We start from the raw sequence: 12,847 nt of genomic DNA, 5'->3' as shown, positions 1-12,847 counted from the left end.
ATACAATGAGTTCATTCAAAGATCTTCAAAGTAGTCGAAAGGCACGTCAAGGCAGATCAGTTGTCGGCTCTATTACCAAGAACGTCAACCAATTGGAAAACTCCAGTACTACGACGAAGGATGATTCGATGACCAAGCATAGAAATTTGTCAAATACGAGTCTGGATATTGATTCTCATAGATTATTTGGAAAACACCTTGATCAAGCAGGATTAGAAGTTCACAAATTACCTGGAAGGGGAAGAGGATTGATAGCTAAGAAATCAATAAAACCAGGTACGTTGTATTCTAGCTTTGGGTGTTCTTGAATCTGAAGATTGATCGATTTTCTGATTATTTCTTAGGTACGGTGATTTTCAAAATACAACCTATTATATCAACTTTACAAAATCAATATTTTCAGACCATCTGCCATGGTTGTTTTTTAACATTAGAGGAGAAGAATATATATCAATCCAAAAATGAAAAAGAGATGTTGGATAATAATGGTAAATTGAAACTGAATAGATGTAGCAAATGTAAGGTATTACATTATTGTTCAAAAGTAAGCAATTTATATCATACGAAGATGAACTATTATTGATTTTATTAGGATTAAAAAATGTAGGAATGTCAAATTTCAGATTGGTCATTACATAAATATGAATGTTTAGCATTACAAAAATTTAAAAAAATGTATTATAAAGCATATCCTACAAAAATTAAAAATGATGAAGATTTAACTTGGACAGAAAAATCAAGTATTGAAACTGTTAGAGCATTATCTAGAATAATTTTTAAAAGGAAAGAAGAAAGGGAAAAAAATAATAATTTAAGAGGAAAAGATGGAGAATGGTGGGAATCTATAAATTTATTAGAATCTCATTTAAATATTTTAAATGAAAATGATAAATTAAAATTAACTCAACAAGCTCAACATCTTAAATTTTATTTAGGAGCTTCAATACCTTCTTCTTCTTTTAATTCTGAAGATGAATTATATCCTGTAGATATGAAGGAATTTGGTTTTAATAATCTTAAAGAGATTATGGATTTTTGTTCTTCCGTGAGTTATTTTTTCCATTTTACTTTGAATGAGCTTTGAATTGATTTTCCATACAATTTACAGTTTCATGTTAATTCATTTACACTTTCTTCTCCTTCTTTATCTCCTATTGGTGTTTCAAATTCTCCACTTATGGCTTTATCAAACCACTCTTGTGATCCAAATGCTATTGTTGTATTTCCAAATGGTGGTAAATATATGGAATTGATAGCTATAAAGGATATATCACCTGATGAAGAGGTTAGTCTGTTCGTCAGATTGTATCGTGTTTGCTATTTCTCGAAAATTAATATATAAATCGTTTATTATAGGTTTTAACTTCTTATATTGATATTTCATCACCGTATCATATTAGACAAGCGGAATTACTTGAAAGGTATAGGTTTAAATGTGACTGTGTATTGTGCGAGAAAAGTAATGGTGATGAAGGTTGGGTGGATCCCAGATGGTGTGTAAAGCATATCGGATGTAAAGGTAAAGGCAAAATGCCGGGTGAGTTGTAATACTGAGAACACTCAAAGCTAAATGAAAAGGTATGATTGATTTAAGCTGATGATGATTTTACTGAGAGAAGATTATAAGATGACTAAGAAAGGTTTTACAAAATGTGATGTTTGTTATGAAAAATTTGAAATTGATTTAAATAAATTATTACCTTTGGTGGAAAGGGGAGAAGAAATTTTGGAAAAAGACTCAAAAGGTCAATTAGGTGAGTTTCTCAAATGGGGGTATATTAAGGATTATACCATATGCAGAAAGTTGATTTTCTTTATTGGGTCTTTTTTGATAGATTATCAAGATGTAAAGAATGATTTAATAAATTTAATTGAAAATTTACAAAAATATATACCAAATTATTCTTATCCACTTTTTACTTTATTAAGAATATCAACTTTAACTTTAACAAATAATTTAAATTTTTCGAAAACACAAAAATCAGAATTTGAATTTGAATTTGATTTTGAATTATGTTTAAATTATTTAAGAAATACTTTTGAAGCTTCAAAAGAAATTTTTTCAGAAAATCATTCAAATAAAACTTTAATTTTAGCTGAATATTCAAAATTTTTAAATTTTTCTTTTAATTATATTATAAATAATAATAATAATAAAAATAAAAAATTCAATCAAATTGAAATAATAAGTAAAAAGAAAAATATTATTAATTTTTTAGAAAATTCAATTAAATTTACTGAATTAAGTTTTGGAAAATTAAATAAAGGTGGAATTGTAGGTAAAGAATTAAATTTAATTTTAAATGATTGTAAATTAGAATTAGATAATCTTAATATTCTATTTTAGGAAATTAGATGAAAAATTTTGTATAAATGATTTTAACAGATTAAAGGATTTTGAAATATGTATATTGATTTTTTTATATTAGCTTTATATTTGTATTTTCTTCATTGTGACGATAATGAAATGCATATAATATATGAATTATTGAATGATCGCCAAAAAAAACAAAAAAAAAGGATTAAATGGTCCGCCATATTATTTTTTCATCCTCTTACTCTCAATATCGTTTATTCAAGTTGAAAATTCGCTCAACCAACTTTTGCATCGCCATTCACGCTTCATCTTGCTTGAGCTTAACCTCACATTCCACCCTTCCCTTCATCCTTTCCCACCTAATCATGGTTATCGCCAATATCAATATTCGCTCCTTCTCCAGAAGTCAAAACACCTCCGCCGCCATCTGATTTTGTAGCGGTTAAACCTCTTGCACCAGCTACTCTTCTAGCTAACGCTCCAACATTCGCATCAGCAACTACGACGTCTTTTGAAATTTCAACTCCGAAAGCAAGTTGACATAGTTCTGAAATTCGTTGCGCTTGTATTGGAGTCATAATTACGAAATCATCTTGATCTCCACCTCCAAAACCTTTTTGTATATTTACTTCTTCTCCTGAACTTTCGAAGAAGTCTGGTGGTCCTGTGTGAAGATCTACAGAAGAAGGTGAAAATCCAAAAAGATCTTCTTGGGAATCCATACCAAAGTCCACATCACTTCTTGGAGGAATTGATATTGCTCTTGCTGTTGCTGGAGGAGTGTCAGGCTCATCTTGATTTCCCAATGATCCATTGTTGTTACCGGAAAGTGGAAGATCGCTGATATCTTCTCCGTCCAGGCCATCAGAAGGTGCAGGAGCGACCTCTGAGATCGGGTTATCTTCCAGAGTGGCCAGAGAAGAGAGTGCACTTCCGATTGACTGATGTCCTGTACCTTTACCCTTTAGACCATTTTGAGTATGAGGTTGATGCGCCGAATTGGACAGGGAGCTTGATGCGGACATAGTAATAGAGGAATGGCTATGATTTTGAGAGATAGAAGCAGACGAAGAGGATCTAGTCTTGCTTTTGCTTTTAGCTGATTTGGGAACGAGTTTAGGATCGTTGTCTAATGACAAAGAAACAATGTTGAGGAGTGTTGAGCGAATAGAACGGATTGAATCTGGGTTGGTAGGTTTCGATACTACGGAGAATGCACTTCATTAGTATTTATCCAAGCTGTCATTGACGCTTGACGAACTCACCGTATATTTCGATAGGGGCAACTCGAGACATAACATTATGCTTTCCGTCATGATGATACCTGACTTCGTATTGACCGGGCAACCAAGGCAATTGCTCTCCTTTGAAAAGAACTTCACCCGCATCAGAATCTTTTGGTGGGGAGAGAGGGTTAAGGTAAACATCTCCGTCCCATTCTTCCTCGTTGATTGGCATCCATTTTCCTACAGACGAGATACGGGTTACCAAAGTGGATTTACATGAACCGAGTCTGTAAATACCGATCCAATCTTTTCTCGAATGATTAGAAGGTGCAGTCCAGGACACTCTGATTGGCTGGCCGACATGATATCTAGGTGCAGGTGACGAAGAAGAAGTAGGCAGCGTCAATGAGTATCGCGAGGGATCATAGGCGGATATATCGTTTGCGACTCGGCTGGAACGGCATCATAAGTTGCAAGTTTCTGACGGAATTGAGCATGAGACTGAGCTCACGTAATTATCATCCGTTCCCTGGAGTGTTGCAGCAAGATTTTGGTGTCATGGACCATATCCGAGAACATTGGTCGAGCTATTGAAGTAGCTGACTTCAGCAGTAGTCCAAAAGCGCAAAATTGCGCCCGCGAAAGTGGCTATTTGAAGCTCGATGACTCACCATGATCTAAGAACTCTTCGACAGCTTCTGTGACCTTTTCCTCAACTTTTTCGATGGAACCTTTTACTTCCTGAACGACTCGTCTAAGTTCAGACCCTCTTCGTCCACCTTTGGTGGAAAGTGTTTTATCGGCCACATTTTTTAGTGTCTTGGTAAGTCCCCCATCTTTTCGGAGTCTATCACCATACAGTTTCTTCATGTGTGGTCTATACGCATAACATCAGCACTTGCTATGGGTAGAAATTCGGGATGATGCGCGTGAGCAAGAGGTGAGAGGCCGCGAAGGTCGATAGAGGACAGGGGAACAAACGACGCGAGCGGTCAATCGGGGGAGGAGGCGCTGAACCGTCTGGAAGCCCACTTACTGCTCAACGAAGGTCAAAAACCATTGATGACTCAAGTGACTAGTCAAAGCGACCACCAGAACCAATTTAGAATTACTGATCAACCATAAACCGAGGAAGGCAGCTCCACCCATACTTCTTTCGGGGTTATTGAGGAATCGATAAATTCCGGTGTAAGCGAGTTGAGAGGGGATTTGCTCAATAAGGAAGAAATCGGAGTATAGCCAACCTGTTGGTGAAGCAGATTAGCGATCCCACACAAGTCATTGTGTTAACCCCCGACAGGTAGGAACCTTCGTGTATATGGTGACTCACCGAAGTCTCCGAGTACTTCGTAAGAAGAGACAGCTGACCAAACATGTAATGCGATAAGGAGCTAAATATATACGTAAGTTGACAAATTCTGCCAAAATGACATCTGATTGGCAACTTACCAGACCCAGAACATGTCTAAGAATAGTTCCGCTAACTGTCCAATCACTAGGCAGATGGTAAGTCTTCCAAGCCAGTCCAGCGAACGAGACTGTGGGTAACAAGTTTATCAGCTGGTTTGTGCATCACATGCGAAATATAGACTGACCATAAGTCATTACCAAACTGATATTATATATAACCTGCCAATTACCAAATGCCTCTTCCGTTGCACGTTTGACTACATCCTCCTTTGCCTCTCCTTCATCAAGCTCATCTTCAAGGTCGAAAGTTCCATCTCCCGGATAGTGATAATGCTTTAAGTAATGTCTTACTAGCCATTTCGATTTCGATTGAGCTCTCAATAACAAACCTAAGCCGTATGAATGGAACAATCTCCAAAGAAGAGCATGAATAAAATGGCCTGTGAGGGCTAATTTTGATCCGAGATGAGGAATAAGGGTGGACACAGCATATGCGATCAGAATGACCAAGGCGAAATCATTCGCCCTTTGAAAGATGTGAAATCAGCTATACCATTCAATCACAAGACGAAGACGGAAAACAGCTTACCTGAATAAATCTAGTTGCGAGAGTACGATGGTCGGTTTTCTGAAAAATCTGTGTGTCAAATCGTGCATACTCAACTTCTTAGTTTCCTTCTTCTTGCCTGCTGTCGATGATTTTCTGGTGGCAGTGTATTTAGGATAGCCTGAGTCGGTGTTTGAGCCGGAAGACATCAAGCTGTCGGAACGGGGTTTACGAATTATAGGATTAATCTCTAGGTTGGATGATGGTAGTTCGGGTAATTCAGACTCAGTCTCGGTTTCGCCTAGATACCATTGAGATTAGTATGAGCAAGACACCATAGTCGATGACTTCAACTTACCTTCAGTAGCTGATGGAGTCGGGTTGTCTCCCTCCTCCGCAATTGGTGCAAAGGCGGATTCTGAGCTATTTCCTTCCCAAGCGAGTGGTGCTCGTGACACCAAAGGCTTTTGACCACCTCCATAAGTTCGCTCGATATCTAAACGTTCAAATTGTCAGCTATTGTTGGCATGCTGCAAATCATGCACGTTAAAAGCTGACTTACGAGGGTTCTCGAACCACAGAAGGAAGGCGAATTGAGCGGCATGAGCAGCAAGAGAAACGAAAAGTACTGTGTATGAGCCGACAACTAGGTCAAAGCAAGATGAATTCAGCTACTATGGGTATTTAGGTAGGTCAAAAGGTAGCTTACCCATGGATAATCCGTAATATCCAGCATATCCCACAGAATACATAGGATGGGGAGCAATTTCGTATACACCGTCAAAGACAAGGTCATTTTGCATGACCATCATCCAAAATGCATCCCCCCAGTACCATGCGTAATCTTTGACCACTCTATGGGCATCAATCTTAACCCATAAGTTGAAAAGGATCAACGACCATCCGCCAACCCAACGTAAGATGTGAAAAGGAATGGAATGATTGGGCGGGAAATGGAGGTTTGACCAAGCGAAGCATGTATAAGAAACGAAGTCGCTGAATTGTTCAAGGTATTAATTAGTCGCACATCAGTCGTATATAGCTAGGAACCGGCCAAACTCACTTCAATAAGACTATATCAACCAATTGTCTAAACATTAACCAAGCATTAAATTCTTGAGGAACATTCTCCCATTTATAACTATCATCCATTTTAAGAGTTAATTCCTTCTTCCACCATTTAGCCCATTCTAAACCTTGAGAATTTTCTTGTTGATCTAAATTTAACCATCCACGAGTTTTTAACCAACGTTGAATATATTTCTTTTCAGATTGTTTACGAAGTAACCAAGCAAAACCAAAATCATATGCACCTCTCCAAAATGCAAAATAAAATAAGAAAAAAATTGATCTTATAGTTTTATGATTTGAAAGTAAATAAAATAAAATTGGTTGAGCAATTAAAGAAAATAATGTTAATCTTGTAATTGAAGATTTATGAGTTGTATAAAGTAAAGTATGTAAAAAAGAATGAGTATTAGGTACTTTAAAGATTTCTCCTGTTGTTGTTTTTCCCCAATTAATCTCTTCTTTACTTTTAGAATTTTCCAAATTTTCAATTGATTGTTGATCACCTATACTTGATTTGGATGAGACATTTCCTTCATTTGAAATTGAAATTGACGACGTTCTGACTTTTCTTTGACGAATTGTTGATTCCTTGTCAAGTGATGTTGAGCTGATATTCAAACCTCCTAGACCAGCTGTAGAAGCTGGTTGAGGAGTTTGTGACATCTCTGCAATGATAAGATTGCAGTGAATACCTAAGGTTGAGCCAAAACGACAAAGGATGTTGGGTTATCATTTTGATATTTAGCCAAGACAAGAACATTCCATTCCTCATCTCTCTAAGGTTATCGGCTACCTCCATTATTGCGAATGTAATCTATTACGTAATCTTTGTCTTCGTAGATTATAATATCTTACCGATTTTGTTGGTAGAATATCAAAAGATAGCATTAATTCAATTGAAGTCTTGGCAGAATGTTCGATACACCGAGCTAAAGAAGGAATGGCATGGTGTTTGTGACGCTTATGCCTTATTCTCATACGTGCATCAGCTAGAGATCCTTTGATAGTACTTCACACCTGAGATGTAACCAAATATACTATTAACCTTCCTTTAACTGCACTCCTGCTATCATTACCGACTTTCTGCTTCATCTTTTTGTGAGGAACATCATACTGCTCATAGTCATCCCAAAAATGAATGTTATCCTCAATCACCTTTAGGACATCTTAAATGATCCTTCCAAACTTATCAAAACTTCTTCATAAATTGTAAAAAAAGTCTTCTCCAAAAAGGCGAAGAACTGAAAATTCAGGTCAATATACGCTACAATTCAAAAATAGAAACAAGAGCTAGACTGAGCCTCATTCATCATATATCTCTCCCTGCTACTTTCTTACTGACAACGATACCAAAATTGGGCGCACTATTTGAGTGATATGGCACCTTTAGATATTGGAGGTATAGCAGAAACAGCTGTTAACGGTGCCGCAGGTGCTATAGAAACTGCTACAAAGGGTGCAGATGGTGTAGCTAAAACTGCTGCTGGAGCTGTGTCAACAGCTACGGTAAGTTTATAGTTCTGAATATCCATTGTGAATTTTCCTGATGTGCTGGTATCAATATGTAGAATGCTGTCAATAATGTTAAAGTGAGTAAATTGCCTTTAGGCATCGAGACTATTTTTATGATTGATTATGAAAAATCAAAAGGGTCAATACGATGATGCAAAGGGAATGTTAGGTATGTTCACGCAGATACAAGGTGTGAGTGTAGTCCTATTTCATATTTCGTGAGACAAGTTGGAATAATGTTGTTTGATATTCATAATAGTATATAACAAAAGTAAGTATCAAATTTATCTTTCTTGAACTTTTTGCTCATGTCGTTAGAATTAGATTCAAGATGCATGGGATAAATATCAGTATCTAATTATTTTCGGTAAGTGAGATATTATATTTATGTTCAATAAAAACTAATCTTTTATTATTATTTTTGGTAAATTTTTTAAGTGGTCTGTTTAATCATTTTCATTTATATTTCGATAACAATTTATTGTTGTTATCATTTTATGATTGATTGTTTTCATTTTTCTTGTTGTTATATTAATTTTATTTATAAAATTGAAAGATATTTATGGAAAAATAGAAATAAAAAATTAATAAATAATTATTTATGTAAAATTTGTTTAATAAATTCAAATGATAAAAATAAAAATAAAAATGAAAAAGAAAATTATCATAAATTTAGTAAAATTTGTTTAAAATTTATACCTAAAAAAATTAGAATTGAATTAGAAAAACAACATGGTGATTTAAGAAAAGGTTGGTTTGATTCTACTTATTTTATTAGACAATGTGGTAGAATTGAATTACCAAATGAACCTGAAGAAAGAATTAAATGGTATTGGTATGGACATGAAAATTCAAAAATTCATAAAATTTTAAAATTTTGTTTTTTACCTAAAAATTATAAAGAAAAAAGACTTGAAAAAGAATTTGAAAAAGAAAATAAAAGGTCAAAATATTTTAATAATTTAATTAAAGGTGAAGATAAATTAGGATATAAATCAAGTGATTGGCGAGATAGAGTAAATAGAAGTTGGTTAAAGGAAAAGGAAAGAGATATAAAAGGCTCAGAAATCAATTCTTATTTGAATGCATAATATCATAATATTGTTTGTGATTGGATATAACAACGACACCAGGATTGTGTCATATCCAATTACAAAGCCTTAATAATCGATAAAATTAACCTGGATTAGGATTAATCCTAATAAATCATTACAATCTATCGAGTAAGCTCATTTGGTTGACCTCCACTTCGGGCTACCTCCTTCAGAGTCTCCTTCGATCGCTACGATAACGCGCAGACGGTATCTATCAATCATTTATCCCTAATTTGACAACTTCGTATCGATTAGATCAATCAAGACGTCATTCGTTGGAAAGTTCGAGACCAAGATGTCGTCTTTGATCGTACTTCCGTCTCGCACGAATGCTTTTTCAGCATATCAACCGTCCAAGAACGCACATACCGATTTCATATCAGCTGTAGATCTTGGAAGGGGTGGATCATCGAAAGAGGGTGTCAACACTATACAAATTAACGTACCTGGTATGTCTCCTTTTCATGATCTGTGGGAGGGTGGAGTATTAATAATTAAATATTAATTATCGTATGAATAGTACGAACAAATCAAACACCAACGAACGAATTACTTCAATCTCTTTTACAAGCAATTCCAAATTTACTTTCAGGTAAACCCACTATTCAATCATTTCATACTCTCTCACATACATGTCATCAATTAGTTCTTCAACCTCATACTCTTGGACCAACAATTTATGGTAGAATTAAAGAAGAATTAGAAAAATCTGCAAATGGTTTAGTAAGGGAATGGAGAGGTAGTATAATGTCAAGGCAAGAAGGTTGGTTAATAAGGTTTGTAGAAGGTTGGAAATTATGGGAGAAGAGAATTGTAAGTAAAGTTCTATATCGGTAATATACAAAGCATACAAACTGTTAGCTAAGATTCAATTGAATTTGCAGAACCTATTATCGGCTATATTCGTTTATCTAGATAGGGTATATTCCAATTCCTTAAATGGAATAGCATCGATCAAAGAATTATCAATAACAATTTTCCGTAATTCTATTTGGAATAATGAAATTATTGCAGAGAAAACTAGGTCTGAATTTTTGGCTTGGTCAAAGAATGAAAGGGAACTTGAAAGGTAAGATTCCTGGACAGTCGATGCAGGTTCAGCCAGCTGATGGAGTTAAATCGTACTATAGAGTATTAGATGATCAAAGACCAACAATAGTGGAAATAACGAATCTATCAAAATTACTTGACACTTTTAACGAATCAATTGTCAAGCCGTATATCGAACTTACAGCCGAACATTACTCATCTAACGCTGAAGTTCATATGGAAGAAGTTGAAAATAATATAATGAAACCTTGTAAATATGTTGAATGGGTATTATCCAAAGTTATAGAAGAAAAGGAACGTGCAGAGATTAATCTGAGGAAAGATGTTGCTGAACAAGTCGTGAGAGCTGTGCGGAAATCTGCTGGTGAAGATGTAGCGAAAAGAGTGATTAGACGAGGTAAGTAATACCGTCTCTCGCGAGTTGCTTTTGTACTAGCTTATCACGTTGATCCTTCACTAGCTGTGGATGAGTGTATGGATTCACAAAATGTTGAATCATTATCTCGATTATGTACATTCTCTATAGATGTCAATTCTTTTGGTGTACTAGTACAAGCTGTAGAAGATCATCTAGAGGATAGATTAAAAACTTTAATTTCAGATCATGCAAATGATTCAAAGATGATAGATGCTACATTGAAAATTAAACGATTTACAGATAAAGCAATTTCATCCCTTTTCTCATCTTCGGAAGATCTATCTCTCGATAAATCAGAAGATGTGGAAGATAAAGTATTTGCGAAAGACATTAGTGAACAAAAGAGATTAAGAAGAAATAGACAATTCGAATTAGAAGAGGCATCTAGAGTTGGATTCAAAAAAGGTTTAGGTAGTAGACAAAATGCTCCAGCAGAATGGATAGGTGAGTAAAACCCATTTTGCCTTGAAAAAGGAAAAGGCGAACTGTAACTGATTACAAAGAATTTAGCGAAACATTTAGACCTCGCAATGAGAAGAGGACCTTCTTTATCTGATTCTGAATTTAATGCACATTTGGATGAAATTATAGCTTTAATTGGTTTCACAAAAGATAAAGATGTTTTCAAAGCTTTTTATTCTTCTCAACTAGCCAAAAGATTATTATTGGGTAGATCAGCTAGTGATGATATGGAAAGAAATATGATTGCAAAATTACAAAAAGGTAAGCTCCGCGTAGAAGCATAGATTTGAATAGAGCTAAATCTTTTTGCACTTGCAGAAATGGGAGAAGAATTCACTTCCGGTGATATCATGATGAAAGATCTAACTTTATCGGAAACGTAAGTCATCTTGCTACGTAGAAAAATCAAATCAAGCTGAAGTTTCACTTTCAGTCTTGTGAGATCCTATCAAATCACTCAATCTAAAGAACCGGAAACATATAAAGATGCAGGTAATTTCACTGCGAATGTTTTGACAGAATCAGCTTGGCCTGCGTGAGTCTTTCAAATTCGTTACAACATCTCAGCTGGATTTCTGCTGATACCTATCACAGATATCCACTGTTAAAAGACGGATGGAACTTCACTCTACCGCCTAACCTCCAATCATCTGTCGATCTGTTTACATCTTGGTACACGACTCAACACAAGAATAGACAATTATCTTGGAGATTCCAGCTTTCTACAGTAACACTTAGTTCCCGAGTAGGTAAAGATAAGTACGAAATTGGAGTTAGTCTTTTCCAAGCTGTTGTGCTTTTATTGTTCAATGAGGAAGATACACTTGATTTCAAGAGTATCCAAAGTAGGACTGGAATTGGTGAGTTTATATTGTAAACATAATCGTCGGTGTCAGATCTTTTTGCTCATTGGTATGGACTATTCTCTTAGAAACCCAAGAATTAGTTAGAACTCTACAATCACTTGCACTGGGTAGGAAAGGAACGAGAGTATTGTTAAAAAAACCACCCGGAAAGGAAGTTAATCCAACAGATGTATTCGCTTGGAATAAAGGTTTTACTAGTGAAAGGATCAAATTCAAGATTAATGGAATACAGCAAGATATGTCTGTGAGTGACAATAGTAATTATGGTATGATGTTTTAAATGCTTATAATCCATGTTATCTGATAGGCTGAAGAATCCCGTAAGACGAATGAACAAGTTCATATTGATAGAGTATCTGTACTTGAAGCTACAATTGTTCGAATTATGAAAGGTAAAAAGAAACTTAGTTTACAGCTACTCATTGATAATGTAGTCAGTGATGTTGTTAAAAGGTTCCCTCCTGATGTGAAAGAGATTAAAAAGAGAGTTGAAAGTTTAATTGAAAGAGAGGTGAGTAATCTTGTCTATTATCATTTGGCAGCATGTGCTGATTATTCTTGGTATTAGTTTTTAATGCGTGATGAAGAGGAAAGAGGTGTATTACATTATTTAGCTTGATCTGTTTTTTGTTTCCTTTGGTTTTGGTTTTTCGTATTTTGTTCATGTATTTGTATTGTTATTACAATTTTAAGTGACACACCAGTTATGACATCAATGAAAAGATCTACGTTTTTATTGTGTTTACCCTGAATAATTTAAGCCCATAGGTTACGTGCCTGCCTTTTGAATAGGGTAGTTTACGAGTATGCGGTGAATGTTAGAGTATACAAACGAATATAGTATAGAGGCTTGAATTATTGTATTCACAATAAT

The 12,847-nt window shown here is 35.1% G+C and overlaps 5 protein-coding genes across 5 annotated transcripts; 4 read left to right on the top strand and 1 right to left on the bottom strand.

Moving 5' to 3' along the window:
- Positions 1 to 5: 5 nt before the first annotated feature.
- Positions 6 to 1,548, top strand: I206_106244 (uncharacterized protein; the record flags this gene model as incomplete). The annotated part of the gene is made up of 5 exons (XM_019156794.1): positions 6 to 276; positions 345 to 544; positions 608 to 1,045; positions 1,109 to 1,285; positions 1,357 to 1,548. 5 exons carry the CDS (start codon positions 6 to 8, stop codon positions 1,546 to 1,548), a joined length of 1,278 nt encoding a protein of 425 aa, XP_019010596.1.
- Positions 1,549 to 1,627: 79 nt separating this feature from the next.
- I206_106243 (uncharacterized protein) lies at positions 1,628 to 2,347 on the top strand (the record flags this gene model as incomplete). The annotated part of the gene is made up of 2 exons (XM_019156793.1): positions 1,628 to 1,754; positions 1,836 to 2,347. 2 exons carry the CDS (start codon positions 1,628 to 1,630, stop codon positions 2,345 to 2,347), a joined length of 639 nt encoding a protein of 212 aa, XP_019010595.1.
- A 329-nt stretch (positions 2,348 to 2,676) lies between these two features.
- On the bottom strand, positions 2,677 to 7,234 carry I206_106242 (uncharacterized protein; the record flags this gene model as incomplete). The annotated part of the gene is made up of 13 exons (XM_019156792.1): positions 2,677 to 3,521; positions 3,583 to 3,995; positions 4,055 to 4,130; positions 4,215 to 4,420; positions 4,580 to 4,787; positions 4,874 to 4,934; positions 4,993 to 5,081; positions 5,139 to 5,479; positions 5,543 to 5,801; positions 5,859 to 5,996; positions 6,063 to 6,146; positions 6,210 to 6,496; positions 6,564 to 7,234. 13 exons carry the CDS (start codon positions 7,232 to 7,234, stop codon positions 2,677 to 2,679), a joined length of 3,678 nt encoding a protein of 1,225 aa, XP_019010594.1.
- Positions 7,235 to 7,948: 714 nt separating this feature from the next.
- On the top strand, positions 7,949 to 9,174 carry I206_106241 (uncharacterized protein; the record flags this gene model as incomplete). Its single annotated transcript, XM_070203277.1, has 6 exons — positions 7,949 to 8,077; positions 8,140 to 8,160; positions 8,222 to 8,275; positions 8,343 to 8,354; positions 8,408 to 8,450; positions 8,522 to 9,174. The coding sequence occupies 6 exons, from the start codon at positions 7,949 to 7,951 to the stop codon at positions 9,172 to 9,174; spliced, it is 912 nt and encodes a 303-aa protein (XP_070059378.1).
- A 298-nt stretch (positions 9,175 to 9,472) lies between these two features.
- Positions 9,473 to 12,592, top strand: I206_106240 (uncharacterized protein; the record flags this gene model as incomplete). Its single annotated transcript, XM_019156790.1, has 12 exons — positions 9,473 to 9,626; positions 9,698 to 9,990; positions 10,062 to 10,246; positions 10,308 to 10,624; positions 10,688 to 11,089; positions 11,156 to 11,368; positions 11,426 to 11,486; positions 11,541 to 11,642; positions 11,702 to 11,967; positions 12,039 to 12,217; positions 12,281 to 12,484; positions 12,542 to 12,592. The coding sequence occupies 12 exons, from the start codon at positions 9,473 to 9,475 to the stop codon at positions 12,590 to 12,592; spliced, it is 2,427 nt and encodes an 808-aa protein (XP_019010592.1).
- Positions 12,593 to 12,847: the final 255 nt, after the last annotated feature.

The sequence above is a fragment of the Kwoniella pini genome, chromosome 8 (assembly GCF_000512605.2).
Source record: "Kwoniella pini CBS 10737 chromosome 8, complete sequence".
Classification (NCBI taxonomy): Eukaryota; Fungi; Basidiomycota; class Tremellomycetes; order Tremellales; family Cryptococcaceae; genus Kwoniella; species Kwoniella pini.
The sequence above is the reverse complement of the archived record's forward strand: the minus strand, read 5'-3'. Positions and strand labels throughout refer to the sequence as shown.